Consider the following 18,918-nt stretch of genomic DNA (forward strand, 5'->3'; position numbering starts at 1 on the left):
TTATTGTTATTCTTCCGGTTTGAGGGAAAAGGAAGTTCCGTTTGATTGTTCCTGCCCGATGACTACAAAACAATACTACAACATGACGTAACGATATCATCCGTCCCTCTCCCTCTCCCTCCCCCTCCCCCTCCCTCTCCCTCTCCCTCTCCCTCCCCCTCCCCCTCCCTCTCCCTCTCCCTCTCCCCCTCCCCCTCCCCCTCCCTCTCCCTCTCCCTCTCCCTCTCCCTCTCCCTCTCCCTCTCCCTCTCCCTCTCCCTCCCCTCCCCCTCCCTCTCCCTCTCCCTCCCCCTCCCCCTCCCTCTCCCTCTCCCCCTCCCCCTCCCTCTCCCTCTCCCTCTCCCCCTCCCTCTCCCTCTCCCTCTCCCTCTCCCTCTCCCTCTCCCCCTCCCTCTCCCTCTCCCTCTCACTCTCTCTCTCTGTCCCTCTCCCTCTCCCTCTCCCTCTCCCTCTCCCTCTCCCTCTCCCTCTCCCTCTCCCTCTCCCTCTCCCTCCCCCTCCCCCTCCCTCTCCCTCTCCCTCTCCCTCTCCCTCTCTCTCTCCCTCTCTCTCTCTCTCTCTCTCTCTCTCTCCCTCTCTCTCTCTCTCTCTCCTACAGGGCCGTTTTGCCAGGATGTTCCGCTGGCTGGAGAAGAAGCAGCCTGAGTGGTGTCGACAGAGAGACACCTGGTCGCTCTACCTCTTCCCGCCCGAGTCCAGGTACTGGTGGCGCAAGTCTTTGAATATGTATATGCTTTTCAGAGCAAACGTTTTAAACTCAAATCTTTGCTTCTATGTGGAGGGGTCCCTGGAACAACATGTTTTCAAATGGGGGTCGGCGGCCAAATACATACATTTTTTTGGGGGTCCTTGAGATTAAATACTGAGCACCAACTGATACAAGAAACATGAGGTATATTTCAGAAAACTGTCAGGATTTTAAATTTCGACGTCAGGCCCTAAATGGGTGAAATCCCCCTCCCTCCCTCCTTCCCCCCCCTCAATCATCGGCGCACGTTCTTTCTCCTCCACCAACACGACACACGGCAGCCCTCAAAGCCACCGCTTCCCCCTCCCGCGTCGACTCATCCCGTATGTTTCCGTCCGCCGCGTCGGGGGGTGAGCCAGCCAAGGGCAGAGTGAAGGAAGGAAGGGAAGCGGGGGGAGGTTAGAGGGGATTGAGAGGGAGGGAGGGAGGGAGGGACGGAGGTATTGTCTGCCCCCATGGCGTGCTGCTGCTGACTGTTCTCTCTCGCGTGCCGAATATACGTCGCTAATTCCCTCTCCTCCCTCTCCTCCTCCTCCTCCAACCCTCTCCTTTCTTTGATGTACAGTGGTGGAAAGTGACTAAGCACATACATAAGTACTGCACTTGGTACAATCTTGTACTTTACTTGTGTATTTACCATTTTCGATTACTTTTATACTTCTACTCCACTATACATCTCATGTATAATACGTTTTTGATACTATAATGCTTTCGTTCTATCACTCAAGTACATTTTTAATCTGTATCTGCGTAGCGTCTGTCTGCCTTCTGCTCTGGAGGACAGAGAGAGGGAATTAAGGAGACCCTCCCCCCCATTATTATACCCATGAGAACCCCTCCCATGCATCCACTGTCTTCCACACTCACACTCTTCCTCTTAGAGTTGTCTGCGATGGCTTCGTTTTCTCCAAGCCTGGCTGGATGTATGATGAAAAACTGGGGGGGGGGGGGGTCGGTGGTGGGACCCCCGGGGGGGGAGGGTCCTCACATAGTTTTGGGGGGGGTCAGGTGATTATAGCTTAATGTGCCACATTGTTTTCTCACTCAACACTATACACAAACCCACATACAGTATTATAGTGTACGCACCGGCTATCTTCACATTTCTAAAGTGGACAATTGAATGACCTTTAAGACCTGTTTAATACCAAATTGGCCACATTTCGTATAAGAAAGAGGCAACCGTTGCTAAAATAGCCGATCTACAAGCCCACATAGTCTGAGTAACCGAGTCAAACTAAATGTGTTACAACTCCAAGTTCCTCAGTTCAAATCATTAGGATTGTAGGATCATTAGGACGGGGCGGGGGTCACAGCGCTGAAAAGTTCCTGGTTTTGACGTCACCTAACGTTGGAAAGTTTGGGGGGGTCGGAAAAGAGCTGATCGCGCAAAAAAAAAGGAAGAAAAAAAAAAGGCGCTGTGTTTGGCACCAATCTTCTCCTCTAAGCCACCCCGAGATTGACACGTGAGGACGCGCGGCGCGCGCCGTATGGAATCGGTCCTATCGCTGACTCGGCGCATACACCCCGCCCCCGCGCTCGCATATAGCCATCATCAACGGACACCCAAGGACATCGGCGGGGGACAATTGCAAGGGTTGCCATATCCACATTATGCTGCCTATACTATAAGCGAATTTGGGCTGTAAAAAGGTTCCTCGTAAATATTGGTATAGTTGCGTGTTAAGATTGTATGGGCTTGTTTTGTGCTGTAGTTGTATAGTTGCTTATTTGGGGGCTTGCTTCTATATAGGCCTGAGGCTGATTAAAACCTTTATTTGACCTGACATTCTTAGCCCCTCTCCAACCATGGGAGCCAGAAGGGAGAGTGTGTGTGTGTGTGTGTGTGTGTGTGTGTGTGTGTGTGTGTGTGTGCGTGTGCGTGCCATGTGCCCTCCTCGATCCCCCAGAGCAAAACGCATATGGATGGCACGTGAATTGTTCATTATGGAGGATGTGGCGTTCAAACATCATATCAAAAGAGGAATTAGCTCATTCTGTGAACAGCACATGAATAATGATCTCTGCGCGCGCACACACACACACACACGCACACACACACACACGCACACACACACACACACACACACACGCACACGCACACGCACGCACACACACACACGCAGAAGCGCTCGCTGTGATTGTCAGCTCAGAGGTGACTGTACAGCCTGCGAGTAAAAAGAAAATTCCCAGATCTGAAGCACACCCCCCTCCTCCCCCTCCCCCTCCCCTCCTCTCACTTTGTAACTCTGTACACCCCGACAGATACGGGCCATCAAAGCATATTTGACGCATGGTTTAATCCCTCTCAGAGCATCACTGTATATCACAGCCTCTCTCTCTCTCTCTCTCTCTCTCTCTCTCTCCCCGTGTCCCCTCTGTTCTGGCTCGCTAAAGGCCTATATTGCGGAACCCTTTTCATGTGTGCTAATGAATGTCAGGCATAATTAATGACTCTTAATTCCACAATGGTTCATTAGAAGCGTCAGTGTGTGTGTGTGTGTGACTGTGTGTGTGTGTGTGTGTGTGTGTGTGTGTGCATGGCGACGGGGCGTCGTCTGGATCTCTTCCGTTGAACGGGAGCCCGCTAGCTCGGCGTTATTATTATACCTGTGAAGTTTATAAACGCTATTCCTGAAACCGTGGGCTGAGAGGGTATTTTGCGAGAGGAGGGTCCCCCCCCCCCCCCACATTAATTGGCAAAACCCTTTTTTTGCTAAGTATACGTATATATTTGTACCCCCCAGCTATGGGACGGTACTGTGCTCGTATATGAAGTGGTTGAGCCCCAAACCAGCTGTGTAACATTGGTCTGGTTGCTATGCAACGCCTCCAACAACACCAGCTATGGGATCTTTACAACTCCTCTCAGTTTACCTTGGTTCAACTTCAAAGCAGGGTTTTCAAAGCTCCATGAGAATATGCGTGTCATAAAAATGTCATTGTTTTTTTTCTTCTCTTTAAAACCTCGGAAAATGAGTTTTTGAGCATTGTTGGTGATACACCGATCTATAAGCACTTAAAATATAAAATACTTAAAATAACATTTAAAATATAAAATACTTCAAGATCTTCAAGCGGGCCCTGATCCCGAAAAAGTCGGGGAATCACCACCGCGCTGTTCAATCTGTAAAAACAAAACGGGATTTACGTCGTTTCTCATCGCCGGCGTCGACACGCAATTTTACTCTGAAACCACCGGCCGAACAGAATTCGACTCGATTAAACTCGTCTCGTCTCAAAACATCTGTCAGCGCTCGATAGCTCGCGCTGCGCATAGCGTTGCCCCCTCCCCTCCCCGGCGGTGGTATAATTGATTGTGTTTGTGTTATTATTGTTTTGACAGGTTTCGGATCGCCTGCAACCAGATCATCCACCACAAGATGTTCGATCATGTGGTGCTCGTCATCATCTTCCTTAACTGCCTCACCATCGCCATGGAGAGGCCCCACATTGTCCCGGGCAGCGCTGTGAGTATACTTAACCCATTCTGACCTGAGATCAGATTCATACGAGGTTTTCCACTGGACACACACACTGGGTCTGATTAACCCATTCTGACCTGAGATCAGATTTAAAAAAATGTCAGTCGTTCTTCGATTTTTCAAAAATAGCAGACCTACAAGCTCGTAGCGCGCCACTCGGTGGCGCGCTATGAGCTTGTAGATCTGCTATTTTTCAATAGCTAAAGCATGACATGATGCGAACACCAAAATGGGTTCCCGTTCAGAATGGGTTAACGCAACGCACGCACGCACGCACGCACGCACGCACGCACGCACGCACGCACGCACGCACGCACGCACGCATGCACGCACGCACTCTCCAAACACACAAACAGTTGTGTAATTTGCATCCACTGAACTCCAGTTGACTCTGGCTGTTTTCCTCTCATCAAAGACAAATTAAAGTGTGAGATTCAAGCAGGGGAGTAATAAAAGACAGAATCTGTATGTATCCCCCCCCAGCACACACACACGCACACTCACGCACACACTCACACACACACACACACACACTCGCACACGCACACACACACACACACACACACACACACACACACACACACACACACATGCGCAATTGCGCATGCACCCTATACCCCCATCCCCTCCAGAAAGCTATAGCTTTTCTTCTAGTTTGCTTGGAAAAAGTTGGTGACCGCCTCTGCAGAAAACTCATAGCTAGGAGAAGACAAGGACAAACGCCTGTCGCTGTTCATTCACGCACGCACAGACACGCACGCACACGGGAAGGGAACACCGTGTAAGCGCCATGAGCCTCTTAATATCACAGTAGTTGTTTTTCAGGTAACTCGTATAATCCCCCCACAGCGACCGCATCATCGGCACTGACATTATCCTTCGGGTTTTATTCCACCTGTTTTCTCACATCCAGGAGCGCCCGCTCGGTGCCTTTGTCTCAAAACACGCGCGCGCGCAGTCGCGCGCACACACACACACACACACACACACACGCACGCACACACACACACACACACACACACACACACACACACACACACACACACACACACACACACACACACACACACACACACCCTTTTCTTCTCCAGCTCAATGTCGCATTGAGAGCTGTACAGTCGCTCCATGCATAAACACACTAATTATCGCTGTTTGACTTTGTCCTCCTCCGCTGGGCGAGGAGCTAGAGGTATATAGCGAGTGTTCTGCGGGAGAAAAAAAGGGGCCTTTAAATTAATTGCTGTCCGGGTCTCTCCGGAATGCCTCCCCGAACGTGTGTTGTTTCTGCTTTCTCGTTTGCGTGACTGAACCGCGGAGGAGGAGCAGCGCTGTGGCCTAATTGATTCAATTATCTGTGGACCAGCTGGTGTATGTATATACACTGACTGCAGCACAGGGGGAAAAAAAGAAAAACGGAATAAGAAATCCTCAGTGTTAATGGAACTCCTCCGAATTGGTTTCCATTTCCCGCGTGTGAAATGGAACCCAAAATGGAAGCGGGTCCCATTTTGGGTCCCGTTTGGCACACGCTTTTCAGAGTCACATTTAAAGTCAATATTTGTTTGACTTAGAGATATATAGCCTGAGGTTTCTGGTCTAGAGGGGGGCGGGTTCGAGGCTGAGATTTGCGTGCGCCCTCCAAATTTGGGGGTCCTTGACATGAAATACTTTCCTTTACTTTATACTTTATTCGTTTATTTGGTCGGGACAGTGTATATTAATGAACATTACATGACAAATGCAGTGTAAATATACCAGATTTAGCAAGACTTGCTCATTTCCATCTGCAGTCCCCAGACATCAAACATCAATACAAACAGGACTGACATACAGGACATACTAGGGCTGCACAATATATCGTTATCGTATCGTTATCGAGGTATGAACATGCACAATATCAGTATCGCAAAAAGGGCAACGGTATCGCGATATAGATATAATCGTCGACATATCGATATATCGTCCACTTCTCTAAAGCCAGCCCTCTGTTTTAGCCTGTGCCCCTCGGAAAATAAACCGTCACTCCGTTTGTCCCTCTGTCCTGTTGTAGCCATGGCTCCAGCCCTGAATCGCTAGCCACGCCCATTAAGAAAATATGTTGCTGCACGATATATATCGTATCGTATCGATATCGAGATATCTGCCATATATATCGTGATATGAATTATATCGTATAGCTATTATTAGGCTAAGGGTTTACTCTAATAATCTCTGTGACACAGCATACAAAAGAAATACACCTAAAATAATCATGAATGGTTGCAGCTTTGGTTTTCAAGCAACCATTGTTTCATATTGTATATTTAAAAGAGGAAAAAGTATATAGCACATTCCCTGATATGCAGAGGAAGTCCATTCCCTTTTACACAGCCCTGTATACTGAGAGGACATTTTGGGCCAACCAAAACCACTGCGGCTACAGTACATCTTCTGAACAAAAAACAAAACAAAAACCTGAAATATATACGACAGTCCTCTCCTGATATTATAAGCTCTCATCACCGTGGGCGTTCTTCTATTATAAATGAACAAGGCGGCTCAAATGAACTCCATTCATCTCACTGTTCCTCTCGGTTCAACCGATATACGAGACCGCGCTGACGTTATACAAGAATGATGGACTTGGCCGAGGAAGCATGAGGCCGCCGAAAACACGATTCAATACGCCGGTGGTATGGGCCAGTTCTACCGGACGGCCACGCCGTGAGTCTCCCCCAGGCTCAATTAGGAATAACAAATCATAATGGGCGGTGTAATTACCCTCAATCATCTCCAGCTTGGAGTCGGGAGGAGGAGAGAGGGGGGGGGGACGTAGCCAGGCAACCCCCCCCCCCCCCCCCCGCCTCCGCTCCCAAACCAAAAACAACACAGAAAGAAAGCCCAAAGGCCTGACATCACTTCCAGGGGTAATAATTAAACTCATTGTTCAAGCCCTATATAGCGTTCCGCACACACAAAAAAAAGTCACGGCTAGTCACGGGGGGAAAAGTACAGAAATGTTTTACTTAAGTAAATACTGCAATATGTACTCCGTTTCCCGTATTCAAAATGTACTCAAGTAAAAAGTGGAAGTACGCATAATCGCAGAATTATATTTCACACGTTCAAAGTGTACAGTACAAAATCATTTGAAAATAGCCGATCTACAAGCTCACAATGTGTCGCGAGGCGACACATTGTGAGCTTGTAGATTTTGAGCTAGTAGGGTTGAAGTAGTTAATGTGTTTTCTAATCAAAATGAAAATGTCCAAAGTAACTAGTAACTAAAGTTGTCAAATAATTCTAGTGGAGTAAAAGCTCTGAGATGTAGTGGAGTAGAAGTAATTAAAAAGTATTGGAAATTGGAAATACTCCAGCAAAGTATATACACACACCTCAAAGTATACGCCTTTCAAGTTTTGTTTATTCTCGAAATCACACTTGAGTAATCAAACTCATTTTCAGTGTCGTCGAGTAATGCAATATCATATAGAAAGATCAGGAAAAGTAAAAAAAACTAAAGATATACATGTGAACTACATAGGTTTACAAATATAAAGCTAAGGCAAATTTCAGTGTCGCCTCAAAGCATCTCGCCTCAGTATACAAAATTGCATAAGTGCAATAATTGAGTAAAATGTACTCTGTTCAAAGTGAGACTGACATTTGCACGGTTAACACAGCACGAGTTAATGCCACCACCGTACAGCAGCAACGATTCACTCACCGCTATGAAAGAAGTGTAGTCTGTGTAATTTGTCTACGCGCCGCTCGGAAACGGAGTCAGCGCGCGTGAATATTGACTTACAATCAGCGCCATTAATTCTAAATAACCGACGTGTGGCGGAGGAGAACAACAAACAAATAATAATAAGGCAGGGCCTCTGCAATAACACCAGCACAGCGAGACAAATGAGATCTGGGGGGAGATGCATCAAGGCCACCGGTATAGCCGTAATGACTCTCTCTTGCAATACATTTCCATCTCATTTAACCCAGTTTGGGCGGTAACCCCCTTTTTGGTGTTAGCATTGTGCTACGCTTTAGCTATTGAAAAATAGCAGATCTACAAGCTCGTAGCGCGCCACCGAGTGGCCGCGCTACGAGCTTGTAGGTCTGCTATTTTTGAAAAATCGTGGAAATGTGGCACAAATTCAGAGCGAACGTTTTTAACTCAAACCTTTGCTTCTGAGGGGTTCCTGGAACAACATATTTTCAGATGGTGGTCGGTGGCCAATTACATATAATTTTTGGGGGTTCCTTGAAATGAAATATTGAGTGATATAGGCCTCAGAAAACTGTCAGGACTTAGAAGACATTTCTTTCAGGCCTAAATGGGTTAATGACATCAGGAAGGCAAGCTGGAAGCACGATGCGACAAACAACGTGCACGGCACGCGTTGTGAGTGACTCCTATGTGTGTAGCCGGGCGCCGTGACACAGGCACGAGTCATTATGTGACGAGGTTGAGATGCTGTGTGTGTGTGTGCGTGCGTGTGCGTGTGCGTGTGTGTGTGTGTGTGTGTGTGAGGTGAAAACTACAACATGACATCACGCGACTCACCCAAACGCATATCTCTCTGGTTTTTTTTTTGCTAACCACCGTTTCGGTTGGTCACCTTATCTGTACGTATATGAATTGGCCTTGAGCATTTTATCAGGCACCAGACATGGGCCTGGTGGTCAGAGTGTGCGCCCTGAAACTGGGAGATCGGGGGTTCGATATTGTATTACAAATTTACATTTTTACTATGCAAATGAGGCATTATGTAGGAAAATATGCAAAATAATCAAAAATATGGACAAGCTACTACTGTGGAAGGGTTATCGTGTATTAATTTACTTGTATTGATCCTATAAACAATTTAATATAGGGTATAGTTTGCCCACCAATTTTGGAGCTCTGGCTCATGGACTAAGAACCAAAACGAACTGAACCGGTTCCCACTGGGACCCAACCGGTGGAAAAGGGGTCAGAGAGTGATACAAATGGAACCAAATGGACCCATACATACACACTCTCAGAGTTAAATTAACATTGGTTTTAATAACATAAACGTGGGTCTCAGAGATAGAAATGCCATTAAACCTTCTCTTATGGAGGGGTCCCTGGCATATCTCTTCAAACGGGGGTCCGCGCGTGCTGTCTGTGTATATATATAGTGTCAATTTGGGGGTCCTCGACATGAAAAAAAAGGTTTGAGAACCACTGCTATACACACAGTATGTTTGTCTTGTTCTCGTTTGTTTATACTTTCGATCTGAATCATGAAAAAAAATACCGTCCGCGACAGAGAGAGAGAGAGAGAGAGGGGACAGAAAAACATGACCCAGTTCCTTTAGTGGACGCTGATGAGACGAGACGCATGTATTTCCACCGCCGCCCCCGCTCCGCCCTCCAAAGTTTGTCTTTATTAACCCATTCTGAACGGGAACCCATTTTGGTGTTAGCATCATGTTATGCTTTAGCTATTGAAAAATAGCAGACCTACAAGCTCATAGCGCGCCACCGAGTGGCGCGCTACGAGCTTGTAGGTCTGCTATTTTTTGAAAAATCGAAGAACGACTGACATTTTTAGAATCTGATCTCAGGTCAGAATGGGTTACTCAGACCAGTGTGTGTCCAGTGGAAACCTCGTATGAATCTGATCTCAGGTCAGAATGTGTTAATGAATGACTGTGAAAACGTCTCTGTGAAACGGGAGAGATCGGAATGGCTCCTCGCCACTGTCGGCTGGCGGCGGCGGCGCTGGAATTTCTAATTCCCTCTTAACTCATTTAGACCCGAGGACGATTCTTGTATACAAATGCCTTCTCTATGTTCTGGTTCAGTTTTCTGAAACCCCCCCCCCCCCCCCCATGTTTCTGTGTGTCTGTGGTTCTCAAACAGTTTCGTGTCATGAGAGACCCCCAGAAATATATGCATTTTGGCCGCCGACCCCGATCTGAAAATATGTCCCCACCAGAAGCAAGGATTTGAGTTAAAAACCTTCACTCTGAAAGAATATATATATATTCAAAGATTTCTGCCACATTTTCACGATTTTTCAAAAAGAGCAGACCTACATACAAGCTCGCTATGAGCTTGTAGATCTGCTATTTTTCAATAGCTATAAATTACAACACAACGTTTGAAACACCAAAAGGGGGTTCTCGCCCAAAATGGCCTAAACAACAAGCTGCCCCCCCCCCCCCCGCGATGATGTCATCACGGGCGACAGCAACATTCCCAGAGACTTCAGGAATAAGTCACGACTATGTCTGCACTAGTTGGGACGTGTGTGCATGCGTGGGCACGTGCGCATGTGTGTGCGCGCGCGCGTGTGCGTGTCTGAGCGATTGTATCTGTCTTTCGAGAGTGTGCGTGTGCATGCAGTTGTGGTGGTAGCGGCAGGTCGTGGGAAAGGCAAACCAGCCGCACGCACACACACACACACACACACACGGACAGAAGCTGGACAGGGTCTTTTCTCCCAGACCCCGGGGGGGGGGGCAGGGTAAATAAGCAGCCAGAGAGAGGGTCCCCCGTTATACCGCGGGCTAGGCTGTTTTTCTTTCCTCTGCCGTTGTTTAGCTTAGCGGACAGTCTCCCATCCTCTCTGCGCGCGCTCCCGTCCCCACTGACCACTATGGACACAGAAAACCTCTTATCTCCATAATGTATAGTTCGACTTTTTTTTTATGTTTTTCGAGCGGTGCCAAACCGCTCGCGCAAGAGCCATTCGTGGGCCTAATGTTTTCCTTAATTGACAATGTCGCTGCAGCTTGGTCAATGTCGAGGCTGGCAGCCCAGGTGTTTAATCAGGCTCCTGATCAGGCACAGGTGTTGCCAGTAGTGGCAGACGGCACAGAGGTCTAACAGTTTTCCACGGTGTTCAGGAGGGCTTGCATGGTCGCCTGTGCTTGTCATACTGCTTCTTTCGTATTATTTTATAATTATGCATGTTGTGTAGGAAAATGACTGCAGAGAATAAAGCTAAAGTTAAACTCAACGGACACGTTTGGGAGATACGCCGTTCTAAGGAAACAACAGCAACAACTGCGAACAAACGCTGTACTTAGTATAGGGCGTTAATTTACAAAGAAATGTCAGAATGTGGAGAGGTTTCTGCATGCCCGACAGCGACGATACGTTACAGTATAGCTGTAAGTATTGTACAATTTGTACTGTACATATTATATTACTGTGCTAGTACAGTAGCTAATACAGTATAGGCCTCCACTATACGTGCTTGTGAATGACGTGTTTGTGTATGAAAGAAAATAACGCCTTTGTTTATTCTCCTGCGGGGGGAAAAAGGCGATATTATAAGAAGAAAATAAATAATGCTTTTGTAAGAGAGTATAGTAGTACAGTAGGCAGGCGGAAGGGAAATGGAAGTGTTTGTGTGCACACACCGACACACACACGCACACACACGCACACGCACACACACACACACACACACACACACGCGCACACAATCGATCAATGTCTAATAAGTAAACAATCCGTCTCACACAGTCTGCTCTGCGGCGTTACGCCTCCCCTCGTGAAAAGTGTAGAGATGTGTGCATTTCGGTGAATAATTGACAGCCGACGAGTCGGCAAAACAAAACTGTGTCATCTGCTCATCTTCTCATTATGTAAACACAAGAAGAAGGCTCTATACATTGTTAATTGGCACACAGGCGGGGCAAATTGAAATGTGTCTTGTTTATTTATTTAGCATAATCCCTCCTAGATATACGTGAAACTCCAACTATTCTATAATATAACTCGCACATTGTGCATTATACACGGGAGCCATAGTCAGCCACGGTGTACAGTAGTGTACAGTAGTGTACAGTATAGTGCCACGGGAGATTTTTCAGTGCCAGGGATTCGGCGAAGCCGCACAGATGGCCCTCTGTCGGGTGTCCACAAGTGTTACTTTCCACGGTTCACATTTCAAATCGGCGCGAGGCTGTGTAAGTAGTAGGACGAAGTAGGCCCTTGATTTACGAATAAGCATGCAATGTGAAATGATGGATATAATTCTATCCTGAGTGGCCAAAGAGCATTGACCACGCCTCCTCCTCCAGGGAGCTTGTAAATCAGCTATTTTCAGCATGCAACCCAAGCAGACAATTTACTTGTCTTTTTTAGTTCTACTTGATCTCTTGGTCTATACTCTCCGTCAGGCATTTTAGTCTAGTTTTTATTCGTCGACGAGATTTGTCTGTATATTTTAGTCTTAGTTTTAGTCATCGTAGCTTTTGTTTCTATTTCGTTTTTGTCAGTGAACGGACATTTTTCGTCATGGATTTAAGTCAACGAAATCAACACTGGTTCAAGTGGCGAAGCCAACCTAAAAGTTTCACCGAAACAACATACATTTTGATGTTCATATTATAATTGATCAAAGTGTGATCAGATTCCACACAAAGCTTCTCTTTCACTTCAACAGGCGTGTTTGCAGCGTTGGTTCGTGGTTCCGGTCCTTCGGGGGACCGGCCATGTCGCCCCAAATAAAACAACAAATAGGACACTTTTGTGGACACGTTATTTGCGTCAGAGCTTGTTTAGCCTGTGTGTGTGTGTGTGTGTGTGTGTGTGTGTGTGTGTGTGTGTGTGTGTGTGTGTGTGTGTCTGTCTCACCTCGTCCATTCTTTTTTCCTTTCACAGGAGCGGATCTTCCTGACGATGTCCAATTACATCTTCACGTGCATCTTCGTGACTGAGATGGCCGTTAAGGTACAGTGTTTTGTGTTTGCATTTTATATACTTTCAGATTCAAAACTAGCAGATTATACAAGCTCATGGTGCCTCACTTTGTGCCGTGCTATGAGCTTGTAGATCTGCTATTTTTTAAAGAATTGGGAAAACTATTTTTTTTAATCAAGTCGTTGCTTCTGGCGGTCCCTGGAAACAAGTGTCAGTTAACTTTGGATTGCTTCATTCCGTTGGTGTATTCTAGGGATGCACCGAAAGGGAAATTCTTAGCCGAAAACGGAATACCGAATATCATTTTTCCTACCATTGCTGTCATGGCCGGCTACCTTAAAGCTATACCTGATTATGGCAAAATACATGATTATGCATTAATTGCATATAGGCCAGAAATGCATTTTTATCCATTTCCGAGGCGAATATTTTCCCCACGGCCGAATATTCGGTGCATCACTACTATTCACTAGTGTATTCTATTGGTTTTGGAGTGATCCAGTGCTGAAAGTGATCAGATTACTGTACATGCATTAGTTACAGTTAATTGAAGGTGATTTACCTGTAGTAGTCGTTTACCCCAACCCTGGATAGAGTGTTACAACTTACTGACGATTCCCCCTCCCACCAACTTCCCCACCCTAGCTCCCTCATCCCTACTTTCTCTATAAATATATATTTTCTTCAGCTACTGCAGGAGCTTTTACAGACATTACTGTATATAATGTCATTGTGTATCGTATGTCATTACGGACGCATTGAGTGCGATACTCATTCATGTACAGAACAAATGACCACATTAACACATTAACAATGAGCGACATTATGCAAACCACCTGTCACGTAAATTCACACACAGCCATTCATACATACAGCCATACGCAAGCGTGCACGCACATACACACATACAGTACACACATAACGTATTACTGTGCAGTCTGTGTACTCAGCACTGCGCGCACGACACCGAAGGCAGTGACAGAAGGTGTTGTTTTGTTACACTGCGCTTTGAAATGCAAAAGCTATAAAGCTATGAAGTTGTTTCTTCCGTCGCTTGCTTGTCCCCCATTTTAATGAGTTTTTGAGAAAACGAAATATGCCACATGCCCTCTGTTATTTTCAGCGATGTAAACAGCACGGTGGAAGGATATGGGGAGTTGTGGAGGGAATCTAATAAGTTTGGTATTCTTAGCCCGGCCTCCCCCTCGGAAATAGACTCCATCACTCCGCCAGCTACAATAGCTGCGCATAATTTAGCCGTGCCCAGAATCCTCTGTGTGCCTCAAACACACCTGAGGACTGATGCTGCTGCTGCTGGCAAACAGGAAAACACGGCATGGAACTCACAGACGCGAATAGATTAGACCAGTGTCTCCCAAACGGTGGGTCGTTCCCTCAACCGTGGGCTGCGTGCGGGCTCATTTTTGTATGGGTCGCACGTAAATAATAATACATTATATGATATCCCCTTTTTAACCCATTCTGACCTGAGATCAGATTCATACGAGGTTTCCACTGGACACACACTGGTCTGATTAACGCATTAACGCATCGATTTTTCAAAAATAGCAGACCTACAAGCTCATAGCGCGCCACTCGGTGGCGCGCTATGAGCTTGTAGATCTGCTATTTTTCAATAGCTAAAGCATAACATGATGCTAACACCAAAATGGGTTCCCGTTCAGAATGGGTTAAAGACCTATAGTGAAATAAAAAAATATACGTTTTTCCACACTTTTAGACCATATTTTGTATTTCACCCATTGTTAGGTACCCAGTATGCCCATGTTATATGGTCATACTGGGTACCTAACAACGGATGGCAAAAAATGGGATTTCTTCTTATTTTTGTGTATTTAAAATGTGTTTATATAAAAAGTCCATACAAATCTAAATTGAACGACTTCCTTTTAACAAAAAAACGTGCTGTGTGATGACATCAACAAAAGCCAATAAGAACGAAGCTCACCCGTTTGATTCCCGCATTGCTGCACGTCCTCCAAACACGGGTGGTTTTGATTACAGAACTACTACTTTAATCTCATTCAAGATGACATCCAGACGTGTGTGTGTGTGTGTGTGTGTGTGTGTGTGTGTGTGTGTGTGTGCGTGTGTGTGTGCGTGTGCGCGCGTGCTTGTGCGCGTGCGTGTGCGTCCATGCAGATCGTAGCCCTGGGCTGGTGTTTCGGCGAGAAGGTGTACCTGCGCAGCACCTGGAACCTCCTGGACGGCATGCTGGTGCTCATCTCCGTCATCGACATCCTGGTGTCGCTCATCTCCAACTCCTCCCCCAAGATCCTGGGCATGCTGCGCGTGCTGCGGCTGCTGAGGACGCTGAGGCCCCTACGGTAAGAGACAAGGGAACTACGGTAAGAGACAAGGGAACTACGGTAAGAGACAAGGGAACTACGGTAAGAGACAAGGGAACTACGGTAAGAGACAAGGGAACTACGGTAAGAGACAAGGGAACTCCAGGAGGGCCCCCGACGGTTATATAGCTAAACCGTCTGGGCACCTAATAGGCTGCTGACGGCGTGCCGCGGGTTCGACTCCCGATCCCGACGGCCTTTGGCGCGTGTCTCTCCCCCCCCCCCCCCCCCCCCCACCTTCTCTCTCCCCATTTCCTGTCAGACTACTTTCATCCTATCAATGAAGGCAGAGAAAGCCAAAAAATATCGTAAAAAAAAGAAGACAGGGAACAAACACCATGTATGCAAACGCACGCACGCGCACGCACATGCACATGCACTCACGCACGCATGCATGCATGCACGCACTCACGCACGCATGCATGCACGCACGCACGGAAACAGAGTGGCATTCCGAAGCACTGCCATTATGTACGGATGGAATCATTTTGGTTCCATTTGTATACCCTCTCACAGTCAAATCAAATCAATGTCTATATACAGTACGCTGTAGACTGGGCTCTGAAACACTGTATCAAATGGATGCCCGACCGTACCGTATACCGTACGTGGCCCGATGCATTTCATGTGGAGGTGCTCAAAATGAAATACCGTATAGTTCAGAGTCGTGGTTACATAATAATACACACTGGCATTCAATGCATTGGGCCACTTACTGTACGTCGTACTGGCATCCAAACCATTTGATACGGTGTTTTAGACCCCAGTCTACACCGTAGTAGAGACGCGAGTGTCAATGAGACTGTGAGAGGGTGCAAAATGGAACCAAATGATCCCATCTGTACACATTCTTCTCGGCTGATACCAATAGAGTGCTCCATCATGGAGTCATCTTAAAATCGCCTCGTATTGTGTCAAAATAAACGAACCATCCTGGCGATATTGTCGGGGAGGTTGTCTTTATATATCGTTTACGATAGTCGAGTTAACTAATTCGGCAGCACTGTCACTTGCGTTTTTTTCTTTTTCTTCCTATCCATAATGAGTGAAGCGGGCCGGGATGATTAGTTAATTTCTCAAACTGAGTTCTTATTTGAGGCAATAAAAAAAAAATCCCCCTATGGGGATTATAATGCAAATAAAAAGTACATGAACCCCGTGGACTTACTTTACTTACTAAATGTATTAAATTTGACTAAAATAAATGAGTTTATTTTCTACAGTAACTGTCAATAATTCAGGGACTCCCATGGAGCCAGCCTCAAGCAATGCTTCTGATCCTGGCTAGAGAACCCCACTTCAAAAACCACGCATTGGTGCGTACAAGTCACAGCTCCGCGTTTTGCACTTCATCATGAACACGCAGCCAGTCTCTCTCACACACACACACACACACACACACACACACACACACACACACACACACACACACACACACACACACACACATCTCCAGAGTGTCCGACTCTTATGTTCTATACTGTTGGGAGTGTACAGCCAGATAAAACCCCCCTGGAGTGGGAGACTTTTGTCACGCAATTGAGCCAAAGACACACGTTGGAAGTCTGAGCACATATCCGTTTAGGCCGGGCTATTATTATTGTGAGGAAATGCAGGATGAAATCTACAATTCCAATTCATCACATGTATACTGTGTGTGTGACTGTGTGTGTGTGTGTGTGTGTGTGTGTGTGTGTGTGTGTGTGTGTGTGTGTGTGTGTGTGTGTGTTTTTATTTGGCTTGTTTGCTCATGGCGTGTGGGGAAGCCTTCAGGCCCGGCTTTGCTGATGTTTGAATATGTATGACGTTCTCAGGAAGCGCGCCTAGTCGGAACTAAACCCCCCGTTCATTTCACGCCGTCCAATTTTCCCACAAAGCACCGCTTTGCTGCTGATGATGATGATGTGTGCACTTCAATGCATTCCTTCCTCTTTCTTTTTTTTTAAAACCGTTGACCTCTTTGACCTGTGAAACAGTGAAACATGTTCTGCCAAGACTGCTTTTTATACATTCCTTTCAACTGCTTTCATCTTTTCGTTTGTAGTGCGTGTGTGTGTGTGCGTGTGTGTGTGTGTGTGTGTGCGTGTGTGTGTGTGCGTGTGCGTGTGCGTGTGTGTGCGTGCGTGCGCGTTTGATGTCGTTGGTGTAGATTTTTTTTTTTTTAATCGTGTAAAAAGATTACACTCTCAGCTTAAATTATACCAGTCAGGATTTATTCTGCATCCTTATCCCCGTTATGTAAACTCCGCATGAGATGGTCATGGTCATTTCCCGTATCGTCGCATGCGTCTGGTGGACTCCTTGTATGTCCAAAACCCGTTCCTTTATTATTGAAAGAATGACGTAAAATCGTGAGAAGAATACATGAGCTTCACATGGCCCATTTGCAGTGCTTTTTGTGCGACACCGTTGTGCGATGAAGTACAGCATAATAGGATATTCATTTATGAAAATAATGGAAAAAAGTTGAAAGAATGGAGATACAAGGTTTCTGCCCCGACACAAAGTCCAATCTAATTGGCTCTAAACTCCCTCTGCCCAACCTGGGGAGAGCAACAGACTGACCTCATGCTTTTTTTCAGTGCATGAGGAGGAGTCCAAGCTGCTTCTTTTCACCTGACAGGGGAGGGGGGGGAGTTTCCCCAGGCTGGACGTACAACTGCATAGCCTGTGGAAGGAACACGTTATTCCAACCAGTTCCTTTCCCCTCCATCAGGGGGGAGGCGAAGCGATAATTAACTAAGGGTTTGCATGCGGTGTATCCACACTTTTCCTGGGCTGTGTGTGCTCCAGTTCCTGTTGATTTCATTGGATATCATTGGTCATCTGACCAGTTTCATTGGCTTTCATTGGATCAAATCGACAGGAACTGGAGCACACACAGCCCAGGAAAAGTGTGGATACTGTACGTCATGCTGATATTATGATACACAAGTTTGACAGAGCAGCTTTCGCTTGTATAGTCGAGTCATGTTTGACCGTGGTGATCTACACACTTCATCTGCACTCGGATACGTGCTGCCGGCCGCCTCGTCGAGTGCCTTCGTCCACTTCTGCTAATGAGGTGTATCTGAAGTGCAGCTGTGGTGGTTGTCAACTATATGTAGCACCAGGACATCCCTGTCTTCGTATTAACCCATTCTGACCTGAGATCAGATTCTAAAAAGGTCTTCTACACATCCTGACAGTTTTCCATTCTGACCTGAGATCAGATTCTAAAAAATGTCTTCTATGTCAGTCGCTCTTCGATTTTTCAAAAATAGCAGACCTACAAGTTCTATTTATGAGCTTGTAGATCTGCTTTTTCTGCTTGTAGATCTGCTTTTTCAATAGCTAAAGCACGACCAAAATGGGTTAAAGTGCAATAGAATAGACTTTCCCAAACATGTCTGCGTCGCGGACCAATTTTTCATGGGTCACGAGTGAATAAGAATATCCCCTTTTTTCCGTTTACGACATAAAAGAAAGTAAAACAAATATTAAGTCACGTATAACTTTCATTAAGAACAAATCCACCAGTGTATCATAAATAATAATAATAATTAAAAACAATCTAATAATATCCATAAATAAATAAACTGAAAGAAGTAGAAAATATCAGAAAGAATATCTTTAAGAAGTAGTGAAGATCCTAGCCTATATCCACAAGCT

The 18,918-nt window shown here is 46.2% G+C and overlaps 1 protein-coding gene across 1 annotated transcript in view; it reads left to right on the plus strand.

The window, feature by feature from the left end:
* Positions 1–603: 603 nt before the first annotated feature.
* Positions 604–18,918, plus strand: part of LOC308332730 (voltage-dependent T-type calcium channel subunit alpha-1G-like) — a 109,166-nt gene continuing 90,851 nt past the window's right edge. The window contains 4 exon segments of the mRNA XM_080788768.1: positions 604–699; positions 4,095–4,218; positions 12,860–12,928; positions 15,062–15,246. Coding sequence (XP_080644894.1) covers positions 614–699; positions 4,095–4,218; positions 12,860–12,928; positions 15,062–15,246 — 464 coding nt within the window. The 5' untranslated portion in view covers positions 604–613.

The sequence above is a fragment of the Protomyctophum bolini genome (assembly GCF_963924005.1).
Source record: "Protomyctophum bolini genome assembly, chromosome: 18".
In the NCBI taxonomy this organism is placed as follows: Eukaryota; Metazoa; Chordata; class Actinopteri; order Myctophiformes; family Myctophidae; genus Protomyctophum; species Protomyctophum bolini.